This window comes from Capricornis sumatraensis, chromosome 7, assembly GCF_032405125.1.
Source record: "Capricornis sumatraensis isolate serow.1 chromosome 7, serow.2, whole genome shotgun sequence".
In the NCBI taxonomy this organism is placed as follows: Eukaryota; Metazoa; Chordata; class Mammalia; order Artiodactyla; family Bovidae; genus Capricornis; species Capricornis sumatraensis.
The window spans coordinates 113556426-113579212 of NC_091075.1; the positions used below are offsets into that span (position 1 = coordinate 113556426).

Below are 22787 nucleotides of genomic sequence, written 5' to 3' on the forward strand. Positions count from 1 at the left end.
AAATATCGTATGATATCACTGATATGTGAATTCTAAAAAAAATTATACAATTAACTTATTTATAGAACAGAAGCAGACTCACAGACTTTAGAAACAGACTTATAGTTATCCAAGGGAAACCAAAGGGGGAAGAGATAAATAAAGAATTTGGGATTAACACACACACCCCACTATACACAAAACAGATAATCAACAAGGACTACTGTATAGCACAGGGGACTCTATTCAATATTCTGTAATAAACTATACGGAAAAAGAATCTGAAAAAGAATGGCTATATGTATAACTGAATCACTCTGCGGTACACCTGAAACTAACACAACCTTATAACTTAACTATATTCCAATCTGAATAAAAATTAAATTTAAAAAAAAAGAAATAATTTGAAAAAGGAAGAAGAAAATCCTACATGTCTTTCCAAACGGGGTATGGTTGAGAAATCAAAGACTTCTTACAACTAAAGTGAAAGTCACTCAGTCGTGTCAGACTCGTCGCCATCCCATACAGTCCATGGAATTCTCCAGGCCAGAATACTGGAGTGGGTAGCCTTTCCCTTCTCCAAGGTATCTTCCCAACCCAGGGATTGAACACAGGGCTCCTGCATTGCAGGTGGACTTTTTTTTACTAATTGAGCCACTAGGGAAGTCCTCTTACAACTAAAACAGAATCCCAAATCACCATTACTGTTGAACCTTAAAACCCAGCTCATTTCAGTGATACCTTAAATATCAGACAAAATCTGATTTCTCTCCAGGTCTAAGTCCTTAACTCAGTCTGGTTTTTAAATGCACAACCTATTTTTTTTTTTGTCTCGTTTATCATAAGAAAAAAATGATTAGACCTTCAAGCACAGTCAGTTCTAGGTAATCTATGTACACAGGACACCACTGGGGAAATGGTTTGAGACCAGATGATCTAAATATCTTTTTGTTTTTCCTCTAGTTCACAACTTTATGCTCACATTCTATACGGGAACGTAGGGTGATTTTAGATACAGAAAAAACCAATAACCAAAAGAATCTTTGCCTAGGGAAAAAATCTGGAAAACTATCTTTGTTCTTTGGGTGGAGAACAGACTCTTTTAAAAAGAGTTTCTGTTTCTGTGCATTTTGTATATGAACATATTCTATCTGTAAAATGGGTACAACTAAAGGTATGTCTGTTGGGCTTGCCAAGAACGACATGGTCAAAAATGATAAATGACTCACACTGTCAACAAAAGCATCTTCGGTCAACAAAAGCTCCTGCTTTACCTCGAGTACCAGGAACCCAACTTACAACAACGATGCTGCCTCCCTCCCAGCCAACCACTCCCCTCATCTCTCCTGACTCCCTGTCCTCCCAGCTCTCATTTGGCTGGATGATTTAAAATGAGCAATCTCCCTGTCTCTCTGGGCCTTAGTGCTTTCATCTATAAAATGGAACAATGAAACTGGGTGACTATTTCTGACCCGATAGTTGCCCCTAAATAAGTTCCCCCAAACTGATGACCTAATGCCAACTGAAATCAAGAAATGAGGCAAACGATGTCTTTATAAGGACCTGCTGATACGGAAACAGTATTAAAAAGACTGACTCTGTGACACAACCCGGTAGAAGGCATTTCACAGAAAAACTCCTCGAAAAGGAAACAAACAGGTGGGAAAACAATCAACCTTCCCAGTGATCAGAAACATAAAGTAATGAGATACAACTAATTCCTTCTTAAAAATGTCCAACACATTACTGGTGGTGGCCTCAACCATTTCAGGACCTTCTGGAAAGTTGACAGTTCTTTCCAAAACTAGCTTTTGATTGTTAACTCTAGGGAAAACTATTCTAAATGCCTGAATAAGTCTAATGAAAAACTGGAAATAGAAGTACGGAGGGATAAGTTATTTCCCATGTGATTCCACCCATTTTCTCCATGAAGTCTGAGGTCCCTGTCTGGTGGAGGAGGGTTCAGGGTAGAAATCTGAGAAAGAGAAGAGAAAGTATGCAAATAGGAAGGGAATTTACCCATGTCTGGACCGCCGGGGGTGTGCTGTGTTTGGAGGTCTGTGGATACACATTTAAAGCGAGTCCTGTAGGCACAGTTGCAATGTTTCTTAGAAGCAGTGAGCTGCTCTGACACGGACATAAGATGGAGTAACCAGAAAGTGGGGCGACCAGATTTGAGGTTCTGCCAGAAGAGAATCAAGATGGAAGAAAAAGAGAAGGGGGTGGTGATGATGGGGATGGTGCTCACAGAGGGGGCACCTGGAGGAAGAGGGGCTGGGAGGAGGCAGCACTGAGTCAGAGTAGGGAAAACAAGGAGGCAGTTTGCTGCTGTGCATCTGGGAAGGTCACCATCGGAGGAGGAAACACAGAGATGAAGGCACCAGCCACCCACCATGAAGATGCGGAACACTGAGACGGAAGGCATAACACGGGCAAAGCCAGCACCAACAGGAAGGCACATGGAGAGCTTCTGGTTACTAGCAGGCCAGCGGGGGCAGGGCGGAGAGCGGAGGTGCACAAGAGCTTATCCATGGGCGCAAACACAACAAACATTTAAGGAGCACTTGCTGTGATCTTCCGGGGACGCTCTTCTGGGCTCTGGGGACACAGCATGGAAGAGGTGAGCTCAAGAGTCCCACCCTTCAAGATGCCAATCAGCAAGATAAGAGATGTTTACTCAGTTCAGTTCAATCACTCAGCTGTGTCTGACTGTGACCCCATGGACTGCAACACGCCAGGCCTCCCTGTCCATCACCAACTCCTGGAGCTTACTCAAAGTCATGTCTATTGAGTCGGTGATGCCATCCAACTATCTCATCCTCTGTCATCCCCTTCTCCTCCTGCCTTCAATCTTTCCCAGCATCAGAGTCTTTTCCAATGAGTCAGTTCTTTGCATCAAGTGGCCAAAGTATTGGAGTTTCAGTTTCAGCATCAGTCTTTCCAATGAATATTCAGGACTGATCTCCTTTAGGATGGACTGGTTGGATCTCCTAGTTGTCCAAGGGACTCTCAAGAGTCTTCTCCAACATCACAATTCAAAAGTATCAATTCTTCAGCACTCAGCTTTCTTTACAGTCCAACTCTCACATCCATACAGGACCACTGGAAAAACCAAGGCTTTGACTAGATGGAACTTTGTTGGCAAAGTAATGTCTCTGCTTTTTAATATGCTGTCTAGGTTGGTCATACTAGAACACCACTATATGTGCCAGACAGAAAGATGAAGCAAGGTAAGGACTGGGGAGAGGGGTATTCAATTAGGGAGTGTGGCCAGAGATGGAGATGACATCTGAGCAAAGACCAAGTGATGTGAGAAGCAAGCCATGCAGAAGAAAGGTCCATGCAAAGAGAACAGTTAGAGGCCAAGAGTCCACGGCTGGACATCGTGGGGCGTATTCCAGGAAGATGGGGTAGGCAGCTGGTGCGAACTATTATGGTCCTTTGGAGGCTACCGTGTACACCCTCCCCACTCTCTCTGAGCTGAAGCATCTGCACAGTCCGAGTGATCGGCGGCCTCAGAGAGGGAGAACGCCCAGACAAAGAAGCACACAGATCTGATACACATGCTCACAGAGGATCCCGTGGGTCTACCTGCGAGCAAGCTGGTTCTTTAGCAGACTGGTTTGTGTCTGTGATCACAACGCAATACTCGGGAAGCACGCGTTTCTGAAGTCAGCTGCTAATTTCAGAGTAGATGTTCATCTCGACTCTGCTTTATTGCTATTGCACTAAATTCCAGTTAGATTTGGAATGACCTTAAAGAAAGGCAGTTCCTTGCAAAGCAGGCTTTCCAAGTATTCTGTCGTTTTATAGCATGGGAGGCTTGCTGCGTTAAGCGCACATGTCACAATCAATCGCCCTTCCAGAAGCCTGCTATCCAAAGCTCATTAGGCTGAGCTTCTGGGTCAGCCAACCTCCACAAGGATATTAGAACGTACACACCCTCCTCCTCTCCAGGATACAAGGCTATTTACTGCCAATCAGGTTGGGAGACAGCCTTCATCTCCATCAATAAACACGTCATACCGAGTCAGTGACACCGTCAATTACATTATTAAAATAGTAAATATTTTCAAATAATTGGACAAGGACTTACAGATTCCTGCAATACAAGCTAAACAAATGTCAAACACAAAAGAAATTAGGTCACCCCCACCTTTTGGTCCACAGCGCTGACTCCAAAGTTTCCTCCTGGAGAATTACCAAACAGAAGCCTGTCTCTATTTCAAACTGCTTCCTGTGAATGGGTCACCCCTCTCCTGGAAGGGCTGCAGAGACTTCTCTCACCTAAGCCACTGCCCTGGGGGTCTTCTCCAACATTTTTTTTCTAGTTTTAAAATTACTTAGGTATTTTTTAAAATCCCACTCAAGAAGAACTTGGCTTTTAGGATTCTATTGTTTAATTTTTAAATTTATTTTTATACAATTTTTAAAGGTTCTGTTCCATTTACGGTTATGACAGAATATTGGCTATGTTCCCTGCGTTGCGCAATGCACGGCTAAGCCCATCTTACACCTAGCAGTTTGTACCTCCCGTTCCCGCACCGTTTTACAGTCCCTCCCCTCTCTCCCCACCAGTAACTAGTTTACTCTCTGACTCTGGAAGTCTGCTTCTGTTTCGTGATATTCACTAGTTTGTTGAGTGTTTTTTTTTAGATTCCACATATAAGTGATATCATACATTATTTGTCTTTCTCTGGCTGAGTTACTACACTTACATGATGCCCTCCGGGTCCATCCATGTGGCTGAAAATGACAAAATTTCATTTTTTTTAATAAGTGATACTCCATTGTGTGTGTGCATGTGTGTGTATACCACATCTTCTTTATCCACTCATTGTTGATGAAGGATCTCCAATATGCCAGGCACTGTTAGCATCAGTAACTCTATAACCTAAGACAGGAAACTATTAAAAGGCAGTGTTAAACATGCAATAGTAAAAGTGCATAAGATACAAAGACACCAAAATGATACAAACCAAATGATGAGAGGAGCGTGACCAGATTTCCAGAACAGATATCACATGAAGACAGTTTTAAAGAAACAGAAGGAGTTTGCCAGAAGGCCAGTGGAGGGAAGGAGGCAACAGAGTGAGCTGTCTCAAGGTCAAGCAGGAAGTGTAGGAAACAAAGAAACAGGCAGAAAAGGAATTATTCATGAAAGTCCCCCAAATCTTGTCTCAAGCAAGCAGTGCGTTTTTCTTTAAAGCACTGAGGCAGGAGGCAGCTCCATACTACAGAATGCGACTGTGCCACTGCAGGAAGAAACATTTGTGCTGCTTAAATTACTTCTCTGTCTTTTTCTTACTCTTCAACACATAAAGCTGAATCTTCATGCATTCAAGCAAGGATGATGTGAGTGTACAAATGGACGGTGGAGATTCTGGAGCTAAACCCCACTTTGCAGCTGAGCAGAGGACCCAAACATCAATCCCCACCCTCAGAGAACACGGCTGTGGATCAGCCATCACCATGAAGTCACACTCCTGCCCTTGGTGCTCTGCAAACACCAGTCCACGCATCCAGGCGGGTTTGCTAGAGCTGTTGTAACAAAGCTCTGCAGAGGAGGCTTCCCCGGTGGTCTAGTGGTTGCAAATCTGCCTGCTGGTGCAGGGGACACAGATTTAATCCCTGGCCTGGGAAGATCCCACGGGCCAGGAGGCCACTGAGCCTGTGCTCCACAACAAAAGAAGCCACCTCAATGAGATACCCATGCACAGAACTAGAGAGTAGCCCCCACTCATCACAGCTAGAGACAGCTCCATGCAGAAACAAACATAAATTTGTCTTATCTTTGTATCTTTATCCAGTGCAGCCAAAAATAAATTTTAAAATAGTGTTTTAGAAAAAGGACCACAATAGAGTGGCTTCACCAGCAGAAGTTTATTGTCCCACGCTTCTGGGGGCTGGAAGTCCGAAATCGGTGTGTCAAAGCGCTCCCTCTGAAGACGCTCAGGGCAGACCTCTTCTAGGTCTCACCAAGCTCTGGTACTTCCTTTGCCTGTGGCAGCGTGACTCCAGTCTTCACGTGGCATCCTCCCTGGGTCCAGATAAGTCCCCAGCTTTTCCCTTTCACAAGGACACTGGTCCCAGGGGATGAGGAGCCCACGCTACTCCAGTACAACCCTACCCCCAAACAAGGTCACACTCTGGGGTACTGGAGGTCAGGACCTCAACGTACGAACTGTGGGAGGGACAATGCAACCCATAACCCTGGGTTTGCTTTCAAGTTTCTTTCTGCCTCTCGGTATACAATAAGTAATTAAATATTAAAGAAATGTGTGATTAAAACATTACACAAACTGAGGAAATATGAACATGAAAAGAATGAGGTTTGAAAACGAAGTCTAATGTTCTATAAAGACTTAGTGAAGGCCGGTTCATTGGATGAAATACATGTGAGTAAACTGTAAAAGTCTGGGGAGGAAAAACCAGACTGAAAATCGAGAGCTCTGAACTCTGTTTTGCGCCACTTCAAAGAAATCAAAACAAAGAACCAAAAATTACGGAGGCTGCATCATGGATGCTGTTTATATCGGAGACACTAATTGATGTTGAACGGTAAACAATGAACTCATAATTTAAAAATGTAAGCCTTGACCCTACATCAGAAGATTGGTGAAAGAACGTTTTAGGTTCCTTGCTTTAGAAGAGTTTTTATTTTAGGCAACACAACTTAGAGGAACGGACAGGAAGAGATGTCTGCCATAAAATGTTGAGTGAACAATTCAAGTTACAGAATATGCAAAGAAATCTGTGTTTCTCTGAAGTGTTCCAATGTACTTGAGAGCCTGTTTACAAGCCATTTTGAAAGGACTGGATGTGTTATGAATGAATGAATATAAATGCTGACCAGCCATGCTGCTAACATCAGCAAAAGGAGAGATAAGCAGATGTCAACACCATCTATAAACTGTTCTCCCAAAACAAATCTGCATCTGAGCTCTACAGGTCTTAGTTTATGTGAGACGTAGATGACAGAGAAACATGTAAAGAACACCTTGAAAATGGAATCAGCAAAATTCAGCCTGTGGGAAATACTACTGGAACAGTAACTAAGTTCTTCAATAAATAAATTGCAAGGGGAGGGGGGGGAAAGACACGGCAGGGCATCATACATGGTAAAAACAGACAGAGAGAGGCCCGTTAACAACTGCAGTGTGCTGGCATCGCTGGGATCCCAGTGCAAACAAACGGCTCTAAAAACTGCATTTATGAGACAATCAAGAAATCTGAACATTTCCTGGATATTTTATTATACCGAAGATCTACTGCTAACTTCCTACACTATAACAGCATGATGTCTTTATTTTTAAAGAACTACACTGAAATATTTACAGAGGAAATTATAGAAAAACTGGAATTTGTTGCCAAATGAAGGGAATGAGGATTGGGTAGACGCAGAAATAAGACTGGTCATGGGTTGAGTTGCAGAATCTAGGGTGATGGGTGATGAGGGCCTTTCTACTTGCACACGTATTTGAAATTCTCCATATTTAAAAAAAAATTAAGGATTGAGTTGGTTTACTCACTTTGGAAAACTGTTTGGTAGTATTAGTAAAAGTGAAAAAAAAAAAGTTTACCCCGTAGCCCAGCAATGCATTCATATATGAATTCATCCCAATTCATATATATTATGTGAATATATAATCACAAAAGACACATACAGGAATCTTCATTGCAGCCCTGCTATGGACTGAGTCACCCCAAATTCATAGACTGAATCCCCACCCCTCATTATGCAGGCGTCTGGAAGTGAGGTCTATGGGAGGTGATCCGTTTAGACGAAGTCATGAGGATGGGCTCATGGGGGGATTAATGTCCTCACAAGGAAGGGAAGAGACCAGGGGCTTCCCTGGTGGACTGGTGGCTAAGACTCCGAGCTCTCAGTGCAGGGGGGCTCAGGTTTGCTCCCTGGCTGGGGAACCAGATGCCCCAACAAAGAGTCCACCTGCCGCACTAAAAACGATCCTGCCTGCCACGATGAACACAGACGATCCCGCGTGCCATGACCAAGACCTGCTGCAGCCAAATAAATTAATTTTACAAAAAAGAAAAAGAAGGACAGACCAGAACCTTCTCTCTCTCCACTGAATGCGAACATAGCAAGGAGACTGCTGCGCCACCAGGTCACTCCAGCCGTGTCCGAATCTTTGCGACCCCTGATTTGCTAGCAGGTGGAGCCCAAGGATGGCTTACAAACTCCCAGGTCAGGCTGATGTTTTTGGTCCGAAGGCCACACCTCAAGTAGCACTGAGCTAGGCCACCAGTGTCCATGTGAACATGAGAATTCCCAGGAACAGCCTCAATGGGCTGGGCACACCCCACCCCACCCCCACAGCCTCCTTCCTGCAGCTTGGGCTGGGGTGACATGTTTACTGAGCAACGGCCACCTTCCACCATCTATCAGATCCTGTGCAGGCACGTTGGCCAACATTCCAGAGCCAGTCTGCCACCTACCCACAAGCTCCTCCCCAAGCTAAGAGCCTGACAACCTCCCAGATACGCAGGGCTCTGGGCTCCCTGCTCTCCGGGCCCCGTCCTTCCAGCCTCTGTCTCATCTTGCACCATTCCGGCCTCTCTGCTTGTTGTGCACCAAGATTGCTCCACTCTGCTCTCTGAGTTCTCCACACCCACACAGCTCAGCTCAAACGCTATTCCTCCAGGAAGTCTTCTACAATGGCTCACCAGCACGAGTCCCTCCTCTGGAAGTCGTGGGCACTGTTCATGCTTGGCAGTCAGCAGGGACCAGTCTTCCAGCCTTGCAGCTGGCTGCTGAGGCAGAGGCTGCTGGCTCAACGTCAGCCTTTTGCGAGCAGGGAGATCCAGGCGGCACCGTATCTCCAAAGAGCACCAGGTGCCTAGCTCACTGCTGATTTGTTGTTGTTCAGTCGCTCAGTCGTGTCTGACTCTTTGCAAATCCATGGACTGCAGCACGCCAGGCCTCCCTGTCCTTCACCATCTTCTGGAGCTTGCTCAAACTCATGTCCATTGAGTCGGTGATGCCATCCAACCATCTCCTCCTCTGTCGTCCCCTTCTCCTCCTGCCCTCAATCTTTCCCAGCATCAGGGTCTTTTTCAATGAGTCATGCATGCCCAAGGTCACACAGCTCGTCAACACAGGAGCCAGAATTCAAACCCAGGGAATGGCTCCAGAGTGCAGACTCGTCACCACCACTCAAATGTCAGGCAGGACTTTCCTGGTGGTCCAAGGGTTAAGACTCCACACTTCCAAGGTAAGAGCTGCAGGTTCAATCCCTGATCCGGGAGCTAAAACCCCCACAAGCTGTGCGATGTGGCCTAAAAAAGCAACAGCAACAAAACCTGTCGGGCTCATTTCTGAATCTAGACTCCAGCCCAGCAGAGGGTACACGACAGGCCTGCCTGGGGCCACCCCTCCTGTAACATCCCTCTGCTTCTGCCCCAGCACTTCCAGATCACGGTGGACAGCTGCTTCTCTAGGTGTCTATCTTAGAACTTCTCTCCCACTCCGTGGACAAGCAGTGTCTCCCACCACATGGGTCTCATCCCACAGCTGCTGGGGTGGGAGGGCTCTCTTAATCTACGACTTAGATGGTAAAGAATCCACCTGCAATGCAGGAGACCCGAGTTCACTCCTGGGTCAGGAAGATCCCCGGGAGGAGGGCATGGCAACCCACTCCAGTATTCTTGCCTGGAGAATCCCATGGACGGAGGAGCCTGGGGGACCACAGTCCATGGGGTTGTAAAGAGTTGGACACGATTGAGTGGCTAACACTACATACTTAATCTCTCATTTCCTGCGTGTACCTGAAGGCCTTGAAGAGGACATCTTCACTGGAGACCAGGAAGCTCGCCTTCTCACGTCTTCCACAGGACTGGCACACACTTCGTGGACAAGCTTATGGGAAGACAGTCAACAGAGGACTTGCTTTTCAAGTCCATAGTATTAAAGCTGTACTAAGAGACCCATCAGATGGATCAGTGGAGTGCCCATTACACACACTCTCCAGACCCGCCTCCTTCCAGGAAGCCCATGGAGGAGATGTGCGCTCACAGTGCCCTGGGTCAGACCCTGGCGTGGTCTCAGCCATTGGCGTGTGTGACCTTGGAGCAGTCCTTTAACCTCCCTCCCTGGGTCTCCCTTTCTTTATTAGCAAAACACAAGCGGCAACTATGAGCCCAGCCGCCCTGGCTCTGCCACTGGCTTGTTGTGAGACCCTGGTCAGCTAGCTGGCTGGCTCTCGGGTCCTCAGCTTCCTCTTCTGAATAAATGAGGTTAATAGTCCCCAGCTCACAGAGTTGCTGAGCTGTTCAAATCCCCAGAAGCAGGCCCACCGTGGCTGTTGGCTGTTGTCACGGTTAGGACGCCAAGAGATGGTAGACAGCCCAGCACAGTGAGTGACACCGGGGAGAGGGGATCGACTCACGTCATCGTTTCCCTCCACGGCCTTAGTTATGGCTGGGCGCATTGCCAACACGCATCCACGTGATTTGAAGGAGACAGTGCTGGCTCTGTCTGATAAAGGGGGAACATGCAGGCGCTGGATATAATACAGCACCCTGATTCTAGGTGGACGTTGGCAGACACACCTATTGGGCCATCTGCCCGACCACTCCTTTCCTGAAAACCAGCTTCCCTGCCTGTGATGCCTCGGGGCATAATGGCTGTCAGAGCCAGGCCCACGTGCAGTGTGACTGTGGGCATGGGTACCCTCATGGGCCCGTGGTTGGCGACTGACCCCAGGCAGCACTGGGATCGAGACTTTAAAAGAGACAGAAAGAGAGAGACTGTCCAGCGATTCTCTAGGAAGCTGGCCTGAAACCGATGAGGCTGGCAGCCTAGAGCGCCACCACGAGGACTGCAGGGATGGGGGAACCCAGAGATGAGGATGAGAAGGCGGAGAAGGAAGGAAGAGGCCACGGGCAGGGAGGAGCCGAGGAAGGGGGCGGGCAGAGTCCCTGCTGACCGAAACCCTCCCCAGCCCCTCAAGTGCCATGAAGTAACACAGAGTTCCAATGACTAAACTCCCTCTGAAGAAACAATTTCAACTGAAGTATTTGCTACAGATCTACAATGCTGTGTGTGTTTCTGGTGTATAGCTGAGTGATTTGGAATACACAGATATAAAGACATATATATATATTCTTTTTCATATTCTTTTCCATCTTGGTTTATTACGAGATACTGAACACGGTCCCCTGAGTTATGCGGTAAGATGCTATTGTTGATAAATCCCTTTTTGGACCGCCTTTGCGAATAGGTTTTCGTCACCTCCAACAGACAGACTCACGGCGCTCAGTCTGAGGGCACCAGAGTCCTCGGCCACCAAGCTCAGCTCCTCCCTCTACTCCACCCCGCACCACTCCCGGCGGGAGCAATCGCAAGAGCCTAAAATGCTGCGGAAGTTGGTCGTGCGTGTGTGTGTGTGCCCAGTCGCTCAGTCGTGTCCAACTCTGCCCGACTGTAGCCTGCCAGGCTCCTCTGTCCACGGGGATTCTCCAGGCAAGAACACTGGAGGGGGTTGCCCATGCCCTCCTCCAGGGGATCCTCCCGACCTAGGGATCGAACTCGAGTGTCTTATGTCTCCTGCACTGGCAAGTGGGTTCTTTACCACGAGCACCACCTGGGAAAGGCCTAGAAATAAGTCAACCATCCTCAAATCTAATTTTAAAACGTACCAAAACAGAGTAGAGAATAATTTTAGGAAATTTCTATGAAAATAAAAGCAGAGGAGGGTTTTTGGTTTGCTCCATTAGAAAGGCTCTGACGTGGGTCATGGTTCCCGCCAAGTTCATCACGGGCACGTGAAACTGGAAAAGGCACTGCTCACCATCCACACCAGATAATCTCCTGCAGTGCCCGCTGCCAGTGGGCACAAGTCATTGCTTTTCATAGCGACTCACAATCAGTTTAAAAGCACTATTATTAAAATAAAAGGGAGGGACTTCTCTGGTGTTACGGTGGTTATAACTCTGCGCTTCCAGTGCAGAGGGTGTGGGTTCAATCCCTGGTTGGTGAACTAAGATCCTGTGCGCAGCATAGCTTGGCCAAAACAAAACAGAAATAAATTACCCACCACGTAAGCTGTAGAATACAGCAGAAATAACTAGTCCTGGAGACAGGGTTCTCAACCTGCCACTGGCTAGTTGTGTGCTTTGAACCTGTAATCTCACCCTGACTTAGTTTTCCCATCTGTAAAAGGGGCTGTAAGAAATAGAAATAAGATCACCGTCCACCTCTCAAAGTTGGTGGGAGATTCAAACCAGCTGACATGGTACACAATATGCCTTACAGCAGACCCTGGGGATAGCGGGGGGCGGGGGGGGGGGTGCGGTGGGGAAGAAGCATCCGTGAGATGCAGACACTCTGTGAGAGTAGAGACTAGTTAGTAAGCCAGCGCTGCATCCAAGTCCTGGCTTCTAGCCCAGCTCTGCTGCTGTGGGGCTTGCTGGGGAGACACAGCTCGCCCAACTTCAAAAGTAACGGAACTGCTTCTCACAAGGCATCTCCACGGAGAACGTTCCTAAGGGAGCAGCAGCAAGGACATTTTAAAGATCCCTCCTGGAGACACCTTCTCTTTCCTGTATTCTTCCCAACAATAATTCTGGCAACAAGTCTGGTCAATGCTTCCTCGCAAATAACAATACGAAAGTAAACGTGTTAGTTGCTGAGTCATGTCCCACTCTTTGCCACCCTGTGGACTGTAGCCTGCCAGGCTCCTCTGTCCATGGACTTCTCCAGGCAAGAATGCTAGAGTGAGTTGCCACTCCCTTCTCCAAGAGATCTTCCGCACTCAGGGACTGAACCTGGTCTCCCGCTTCGTGGGCGGATTCTTGACCGTCTGAGCCACTAGAGAAGCCCTGAAAAACAGTATGATGGAGTAATGGAGGGTTTTTCTCTGGGCTTCTTGGGCATGGTTTTAAACATAGGCTTTACATGCATCTTCTCATTTAAGTCTCACAGACAAAAGCTATAGAGTCACACTACATTTATGAGAACAGAGGCTCTGAAAATTGTTAGCCCGACAGGCAACAGGCAAGACCTAGGACTTAAACCAAATCCTCTGGACGTAAATGAAACCTGCCTCAGTTTCCCCATCACCTTCTCAGGTTAGTTCATCATTACCACCCTCTAGACCAAGGCAGGACCCTCACTCTCCCTGTGAGCTACCCTATCAGCTGCAGTCGGATTCTCTTCCCAAAACCCAAGTCCACTTCGAGGCTGGTTCACAGCACCCAGCAAGTGCACCACAGAAGGCTCAGCTTTCAACGACACTTGCCAAGTGAACGCAACCTTTGCTGATGCTGCCTTAGCTTCCTGCCCCCTACAGAGCTACCCAGGCTGCCAGTCAAGGTTCTCCAGCTCTAGCTCCCCTACCTTGGCCGACTTACCCCATGAATGCACACATCATGGTCCACCATGAACCGCTGTCTCCTCTCTGGACACGATATTTTCTCTGCCTGGCACGTTCTTTCCCCATCTCCCCAGGCCCCCACCTGCCATATACACATTCTGCCATCAACCACCTTTCTAGGTTAATAAACAGACTAACAGTTCCTCCCTAATGTAAGTCATCACACACTTCTTAGTGAGCCAAGCCCAGGACACTACATCTCTCCTGCAGCTTCAGATCAGGGCAGAGTTTATGAAATCCCCAGACCAAGTTCTAGAGCGCATTCTGCTGAGCTGTATGTTTACCAGCCTGTCTTCTTGGCCTTATCTAAGCTAACCCCTTCTATGCAGGAACAGGCCTGTGTCTCAAGCCCCACCTGAACAGGAACTCTCCATCTTGTATTTACCAGGATACAGCCTGTGCTTCCCTTTGCTGTTGTTTAGTCGCTCAGTCGTATCCAACTCTTTGCAGCCCCATGGACTGCAGCATGCCGAGTTTTCCAGTCCTCCACCATCTTCTGGAGTTTGCTCAAACTCATATCCAACCATCTCCTCCTCTATCATCCCTTTCTCCTCCTGCCTTCAGTCTTTCCCAGAGTCAGGTTCTTTTCCAATGAGTTGGTTCTTCCCATCAGGTGGCAGGATTGGAGTTTCAGCTTCAGCATCAGTCCTTCCAATGAAGACACAGGGTTGATTTTCTTTAGGATTGACTGATTTGGCTTCCTTGCAGTCTAAGTGACTCTCAAAAGTCTTCTCCAACACCATATATTGAAAGCATCAATTGTTTGGTGCTCAGCCTTCTTTATGGTACAACTCTCATATCCATACACGACTACTGGAAAAACCATAACCTTGAGTATATGAACCTTTCTTGGCATAATAATGTGCTTCTCTTTCATTTCAGTTCAGTCGCTCAGTCATGTCCAACTCTTTGCGACCCCATGAATCGCAGCATGCCAGGCCTCCCTGTCTATCACAAACTCATTCACATCGAGTCAGTGTTGCCATTCAGTGATCTCATTCTCTGTCACCCCCTTCTCCTCCTGCCCCCAATCCCTCCCAGCATCAGGATCTTTTCCAATGAGTCAGCGCTTTGCATGAGGTAGCCAAAGTATTGGAGTTTCAGCTTCAGCATCAGTCCTTCCAATGAACACCCAAGACTGGTCTCCTTTAGCATGGACTGGTTGGATCTCCTTGCAATCCAAGGGACTCTCAAGAGTCTTCTCCAACACCACAGTTCAAAAGAATCAATTCTTTAGTGATCAGCTTTCTTCATGGCACCCCACTCCAGTACTCTTGCCTGGAAAATCCCCTGGGCAGAGGAGCCTGGTAGGCTGCAGTCCATGGGGTCCCTAAGAGTCAGACATGACTGAGCGACTTCACTTTCACTTTTCACTTTCATGCATTGGAGAAGGAAATGGCAACCCACTCCAGTGTTCTTGCCTGGAGAATCCCAGGGAAAGGGGAGCCTAGTGGGCTGCCATCTATGGGGTCACACAGAGTCGGACACGACTGAAGCGAATTAGCAGAAGCAGCAACAGCAGCTTTCTTCACAGTCCAACTCTCACATCCATACATGACCACAGGAAAAACCATAGCCTTGACTAGATGGACCTTTCTTGGCAAAGTAATATCTCTGCTTTTAAATATGCTATCTAGGTTGGTCATAACTTTCCTTCCAAGGAGTAAGCGTCTTTTAATTTCATGGCTGTAGTCACCATCTGCAGTGATTTTGGAGCCCAAAAAATTAAAGTCTGACACTCTTTCCACTGTTTCCCTATCTATTTCCCATGAAGTGATGGGACCAGATGCCATGATCTTCGTTTTCTGAATGTTGAGCTTTAAGCCAACATTTTCGCTCTCCTCTTTCACTTTCATCAAGAGGCTTTTGAGTTCCTCTTCACTTTCTGCCATAAGGGTAGTGTCATCTGCATATCTGAAGTTATTGATATTTCTCCCGGCAATCTTGATTGCAGCTTGTGCTTCCTCCAGCCCAGCATTTCTCATGATGTACTCTGCATGGAAGTTAAATAAGCAGAGTGACAATATACAGCCTTGACATACTCCGTTTCCTATTTGGAACCAGTCTGTTGTTCCATGTCCAGTTCTAACTGTTGCTTCCTGACCTGCATACAGGTTTCTCAAGAGGCAGGTCAGGTGGTCTGGTTTTCCCATCTATCTCAGAATTTTCCAGTTTATTGTGATCCACACAGTCAAAGGCTTTGGCATAGTCAATAAAGCAGAAATAGATGTTTTTCTGGAACTCGCTTGCTTTTTCCACGATCCAGCGGATGTTGGCAATTTGATCTCTGGTTCCTCTGCCTTTTCTAAAACCAGCTTGATCATCTGGAAGTTCACGGTTCACGTATTGCTGAAGCCTGGCTTGGAGAATTTTGAGCATGACTTTACTAGCATGTGAGATGAGTGCAATTGTGCGGTAGTTTGAGCATTCTTTGGCATTGCCTTTCTTAGGGACTGGAATGCAAGCTGACCTTTTCCAGTCCTGTGGCCATTGCTGAGTTTTCCAAATTTGCTGGCATATTGAGTGCAGCACTTTCACAGCATTGTCTTTCAGGATTTGAAATAGCTCCACTGGAATTCCATCACCTCCACTAGCTTTGTTCGTAGTGATGCTTTCTAAGGCCCACTTGACTTCACATTCCAGGATGTCTGGCTCTAGGTGAGTGATCACACCGTTGCGATTATCTGGGTTGTGAAGATCTTTTTTGTACAGTTCTTCTGTGTATTCTTGCCACCTCTTCTTAATATCTTCTGCTTCTGTTAGGTCCATACCACTTCTGTCCTTTATCGAGCCCATCTTTGCATGAAATGTTCCCTTGGTATCTCTAATTTTCTTGAAGAGATCTCTAGTCTTTCCCATTCTGTTGTTTTCCTCTATTTGTTTGCACTGATCGCTGAAGAAGGCTTTCTTATCTCTTCTTGCTATGCTTTGGGACTCTGCATTCAGATGCTTATATCTTTCCTTTTCTCCTTGGCTTTTCGCCTCTCTTCTTTTCACAGCTATTTGTAAGGCCTCCCCATTCAGCCATTTTGCTTTTTTGCATTTCTCTTCCATGGGGATGGTCTTGATCCCTGTCTCCTGTACAATGTCACGAACCTCATTCCATAGTTCATCAGGCACTCTGTCTATCAGATCTAGTCCCTTAAATCTATTTCTCACTTCCACTGTATAATCACAAGGGATTTGATTTAGGTCACACCTGAATGGTCTAGTGGTTTTCCCTACTTTCTTCAATAAGTCTGAATTTGGCAATAAGGAGTTCATGATCTGAGCCACAGTCAGCTCCTGGTCTTGTTTTTGCTGACTGTATAGAGCTTCTCCATCTTTGGCTGCAAAGAATATACTCAATTTGATTTTGGTGTTGACCATCTGGTGACGTCCATGTGTAGAGTCTTCTCTTGTGTTGTTGGAAGAGGGTGTTTTCTATGACCAGTGTGTTCTCTTTGCAAAACTCTATTAGCCTTTACCCTGCTTCATTCCATATTCCAAGGCTAAATTTGCCTGTTACTCCAGGTGTTTCTTGACTTCCTACTTTTGCATTCCAGTCCCCTATAATGAAAAGGATATCTTTTTTGGGTGTTAGTCCTAAAAGGTCTTGTAGGTCCTCATAGAACCATTCAAATTCAGGTTCTTCAGTGTTACCGGTTGGGGCATAGACTTGGATTACCGTGATATTGAATGGTTTGCCTTGGAAATGAACAGAGATCATTCTGTCATTTTTGAGATTGTATCCAAGTACTGCATTTCAGATTCTTTTGTTGACCATGATGGTACTCCATTTCTTCTAAGGGATTCCTGCCCACAGTAGTAGATGTAATGGTCATCTGAGTTAAATTCACCCATTCCAGTCCATTTTAGTTCGCTGATTCCTAGAATGTCAACGTTCACTCTTGCCATCTCCTGTTTAACCACTTCCAATTTGCCTTGATTCATGGACCTAACATTCCAGGTTCCTATGCAATATTGCTCTTTACAGCATCAGACCTTGCTTCTATCACCAGTCATATCCACAACTGGGTATTGTTTGCTTTGGCTCCATCCCTTCATTCTTTCTGGAGTTATTTCTCCACTGATCTCCAGGAGCATATCGGGCACCTACTGACTTGGGGAGTTCCTCTTTCAGCATCCTATCATTTTGCCTTTTCATACTGTCTATGGGGTTCTCAAGGCAAGAATACTGAAGTGGTTTGCCATTCCCTTCTCCAGTGGACCACATTCTGTGCTTCTCTTTAGAGAGTTCCAAATCTAAACCTGGGTATTCCATTTTGGTTGGACACAGGATATAAACTTGGAGAACTCCCCAGGCCCTATGGCACAAGAAGAGGGAGCCGGGTTCCAGGGCCCTCCCTTTGTCTTCTGCCCCTGCACTGGGATCGTGCCCCCAAAACACTTCTACTCCCTCACATGAAAGAACAGACCTGTGGAATATGATCCTCTGTGAAGATGTCACTCCACAGATGACTTATCCTCAAGTTACCTGTTTTGATTAATGTATTAAGTTAATTAATACATAAAAAATCCACCTCTCTCTCTCTCTCTGCATCTTAAATTATGAAGACATCAGCCTTCATTCTGGGGCTCATGAAATACACTGCCCCCAAAGATCACCACAACACTATTCACAACAGACAAGACAGGGAAGCAAGCTAACTGTTCATCAAAAGATGAATGGATACCGAAGATGTGGTGTATCATACAATGGAATAATCAACAGATGAATGGATACGGAAGATGTGGTACGTATATACAGTGGAATATTACTTGGCCATAAAAAAGGGTGAAATAATGCCACTTGCAGCAACATGGACGGACCTGGAGATTATCACACTAAGTGAAGTAGGACAGAGATAGACAAATATCATATGATACCATTTACATGTAGAGTCTAAAACAAAACAACACGAATGAACTTATTTACAAAACAGAAATAGACCCACAGACACAGAAAACAAACCCATGGTTACTTAGGGGAATGGCGGGGAGGGATAAATTGGGAGGATGTGACTGACATATTCACATTACTGTATATAAAATAGATAACCAACAAAGACCTACTTATAGCACAGGGAACTAGGGAAAAGAATCTGAAAAGAATAGGTATATAAATACACTATACACACACACACAAAACTGAATCAATGTGATGAACGCCTGAAACTAACACACACTGTAAATCAACTATACTTCATTTTTTTTTAAGTCATGTGAAAAAGGGGAAAAAAACCCAGAAAGCCCTGATTGTGCCCTAGTGACCTTTAAATTGCAAAGCACCTAATGAGCACTTTGAAGCTACGATGTAAGTTAGTAACTGAGTGGAAGGGTATAAGTAAGGAAGCGGTGGAAGAAAGCCAACACTTGCAAGCCTCAGCTGCGAAGTTCAGTATTATATTCTCCAAGCAGCCTGCCAAGCTTTTTGAAAGGGGCAGTGTTGGTCTGCTCTGATCTACTTCTGGGAACTTCTTTCTCCAAAGTAATAAGTATTGATGAAGGTCAAGGGACAAGGACGGCTAACACCCTAAGATTACAGTAGGATTTAAATTCCACGCTAATCATGTTGTTGGAGGTGAAAACCCTTGAAGGCACTGGAAGTAAGACACCGTTTAACCTGATCATTCGAATGAAGACCTTCAAAATTACTGTTTTCCCTAGTGAAATTAGTGTGAGGAAGTCTTCCTATGAAATTCAGAGGGAGAAAAATAAACATATGGAAAGAGATTATAGGATTAACTGATTACGTGATCTGCCTTAGAATGACACAAGAAGCCTTCACAATCTTTTTAAAGAAGTCATTGCAAATTCATATCAAACAACTGAATTTTCGGTTTTCTACATGAAAAAGAAGCCAAGACTAAAATCACCAGTAGGCATCTGTGCTTGCTTACACGCATGCTCGGTCATCTCCAGCTCTCTGTGACCCTCCTGGACTGCAGCCCACCAGGCTTCTCTGTCCGTGGGATTCTCCAGGCAAGAATACTGGAGTGGTTGCCACTTCCCTCTTCAGGGGATCTTCTCAACCCAGGGATTGAACCTGGGCCTCCTGCACTTTCAGGTCCATTCTTTACCACTGAACCACCAAACATTTACTGGTCAAAAAGTTTGTTTGGGTTTTTGCATAAGATGTTGCAGAAAAACTCCAACAAACTTTTTGGTCAACCATGTATTTATTCAATTACATTTACATCAAGTCTAAAGATAAAAGAAGAGATATCTATTGAGAAGCATGAACCTGTGTTCAATATGAATAAATAAACTCAGTGCGTCTTCCACTTCTGCCCTTCAGACTTCCAGGTTGAGTCTTTTAGGCAGTGACGTAAACAGTAACCAGTGCTTCCCCAGGACTCTCTTCTACGACAGAAGGGCTCAGAGTGATTTACTCCACTGATTCGAAATTTAAAATAACAAAAAATTTGAGAACTACACTTCAGACTGTTTCAACTGCTTAATCTGAGACAAATACATCTAAAAAATTCTATGTAAATGTATATTAAGAAAATATATAAACTACCCATAATATAAACAGGTGCTAAAGTTCGCTAAATACATTCTCTCTCCTCTCTCTCTCTCTCACACAGATAAGCTTCTTATGAACAATGGCTGACCATCTCAGGATGAAGATCAAGACTACCACCAATTTTATAACACTTAATAATCAATGACAGTATGGACAGTATGCAAATCTTCATAGTTAAAAGAACAAGCCTAAGCTAGATCTAACATTAAATCAATAAAAATTTAGGCTGCCAAATCCTGATAGCAGACACTTCCCACAGACCACTTACATTTTCATAATCCCGTTCCTGAAAACACATACCCCAAAGATTTCCCAGGACAGATTGGCCCCAGCGCTAAGGCCAGACAGTAGCACATACATAGAGCAAGTGCACGAGGCCAGCAAAGCTCCCTCCCGTCCTCAGACTCGGACCCTTAGAACTGAAGCAAACACGTTACCCAGGTAACAGGTTTGGTTCACCTGACCTAGCCCGAAGCAGTGTCAAAACCGAATATCATGGTAGGTGGAGGAGAGTTAAATTTGTAACTTTCAGTGTGCATGGGCGTTCATGATTAACTTCTCATTTGATGGCGGGGAATTCGCATTTTTACCCTACCTTTTACCTTTGGTAGGAACTTGAGGATAATTCAGTTCTCTAACCAACACAAACAAAAAAGGCGGGGACGGAGGATAAAGAATTGGAAGAACACCATGGCAACACAGTTCAGCTTCATTTTCTTATCATCACGTTCCTAACAACCTATTTCACTTGATTTTCTTAACTTTCATCTAAATGCTTTCTGCTCCTGTGCAGTCCACTCACTCAGAATCTCATACTTGACCACACAGAACATCTCCTCCTCCGATCACCCTGTCATTAACACCACTAATGCGAGTGTGCCCGAGAGTGGTGTTTGGAGACAAATTCTACCTTTTCCCACCCTCAGGACTTACCTTCAGGGAAACCATTGGGCTGCACAATTTGGACAAAGAGGCGCACGATCTGAAAGAAGAAGCCAGTGGGACCAGGATCATAAGAGTCACTGGTCTGATAGGAGGTTGGAGGCAACTGGAATTCCAAACCACCAGGATGGTAGCGGGATGACGACGGCTCCTCTGACATGGTGTCCTCACAGAGTCCCAGCAGCAGGAGGAAGCCAAGGAGGAGGGCCATGGCTAGCAAGATGCCCCGAACATGAGATGGTGCTGGAGGCCGCCTGTGTCAGGGTGTTCTGGAAGCCTGGGGGACGGCGGGAGCACGTTCCTGTGCAGAAGTGTCGTGAGGGTTGAGCCTGCAGTGTCCTCAGTTTCCAGGCTGGGCTGGCAGGCAGCAAAGGGCAGCAGAGAACGTTCTCCAGCAGGCAGGGGAGGGGGACTCAGTCCATCAAAGCAGCATCCCTGGCAGAGAGAGAAGGGACCGGGGGTCACTAATGCCTGCAGCCTGCCCACACCCGAAGCTCGCCTGGTGGAGAGGCCGCCAGGCTTTAGAGCAAGCGCTCAGCCTAATCCTCTGCTGGGGAAGAAACACAGAGCCTGCTCCAAGCGCGGGGGCAGGAAAGCTAGAAGGTCCCCCACCAGGAGCCAGACTCAGGAACAGCAGGCAGACTGTGCGTTAAGCATCTGAGAACGTTCTACATGCCCACAGGTAGGAACTCACTTAAGGCTTTATCCCATTTTACAGATGAGGAAACTGACTCAGAAAATCTCAGTGACTTGCCCGAGGCCACAGCTGACTAACAGTGGGCCAGAACTTACACCCAGTAGCTGGTTTTCATGGCCCAAGCTGGGACTCTCCCAACTCCGAGACGCCCCTCCCTGCAGAGCCGTCCATCTCAGAGAGGCAGAGCCCCCCAGCAATAGATAAGGTGCTCATTTTTCCTCCAATTTTGGGCTGTTCTCCCCAGCTCCCCAGATATGTCTTACTTTGTCTTTTATTTTACTAATGTGCACGGTGATCTGGCTCCGTTGTAAAGAATTCGCCTAAAGTGTAGGAGACACGGGTGGGGAAGGTCCCCTGGAGGAGGCAATGGCAACCGACTCCAGTATGCTTGCCGGGAAATCCCAGGGACAGAGGAGCCGGCGGGCTACAGTCCATGGGGTCACAAACAGTCGGGCGAATAAACAGCAAACAGCAACAGCAACAGCCCCCTTCCTGGAGGTGCGTTTCACTCCATCTTTCATCTCACCAATACACTCACTGATCTAACTTTATCTCCTCACTCCCCTCAACCCAAGCTGGAAGAGCGTGGCCTCAGGGGCAGGGACCAAACTCTTTAAGGCTGGGTGGGGCTGGTTTCTGTCTTTCTAACACTCTCACCAGGTCACCCTGATGGGAGCCCCCGTCTCAAGTCACCCCCTGGGCAACTTGGGATCCAGGCAATGAGAGGCTGAGCAGGGGGAGACCCCCGCCCTCCCCTGGGGACGGGGAGAGAGATCAGGAACTGAAATCAGCTCCCAACCCAGCATCCAGTGGGGGCGGCGTGGACCCCGTGCTCCTGGAGTTTCTTTCCCCAGAGCTGAGCACAAGGCGGGCGCACAGGCAGGGCTCAGTGTGAGCTGCGGAACAGGCAACCACACAATCCAGACCAAGGACTTGGCTTGCGCCAAGGCACTGGGCGAGGGGACTTGAAAGAGAACTCTCCAGGGCAGCCAATGGGCCGCCTGTCCTTTCCCCTCTCGGGGCAGGAACACCCTGACTTTATTTTGTGTATTACACTCACTAACTTTCAAAATAAGGATGAGGTTCTCCAGAAACACAAAGGGATTCCCTGGTGGCTCAGACGGTAAAGCATCTGCCCGCAATGCAGGAGACCCAGGTTTGATCCCTGGGTCAGGAAGATCCCCTGGCGAAGGAAATGGCAACCCATTCCAGTACTCTTGCCTAGAAAATTCCATGGATGGAGAATCCTGGTGGGCTACAG

The 22787-nt window shown here is 46.5% G+C and overlaps 1 protein-coding gene across 1 annotated transcript in view; it reads right to left on the bottom strand.

Annotated features, from left to right (window-relative positions):
* Nucleotides 1-21040, bottom strand: part of PROM1 (prominin 1) — a 117960-nt gene extending 96920 nt beyond the window's left edge. Inside the window, exon 1 of the mRNA XM_068975453.1 lies at nucleotides 20821-21040. Coding sequence (XP_068831554.1) covers nucleotides 20821-21040 — 220 coding nt within the window. The remainder of the gene's footprint in view (nucleotides 1-20820) is intronic.
* Between the last annotated feature and the right edge of the window lie 1747 nt (nucleotides 21041-22787).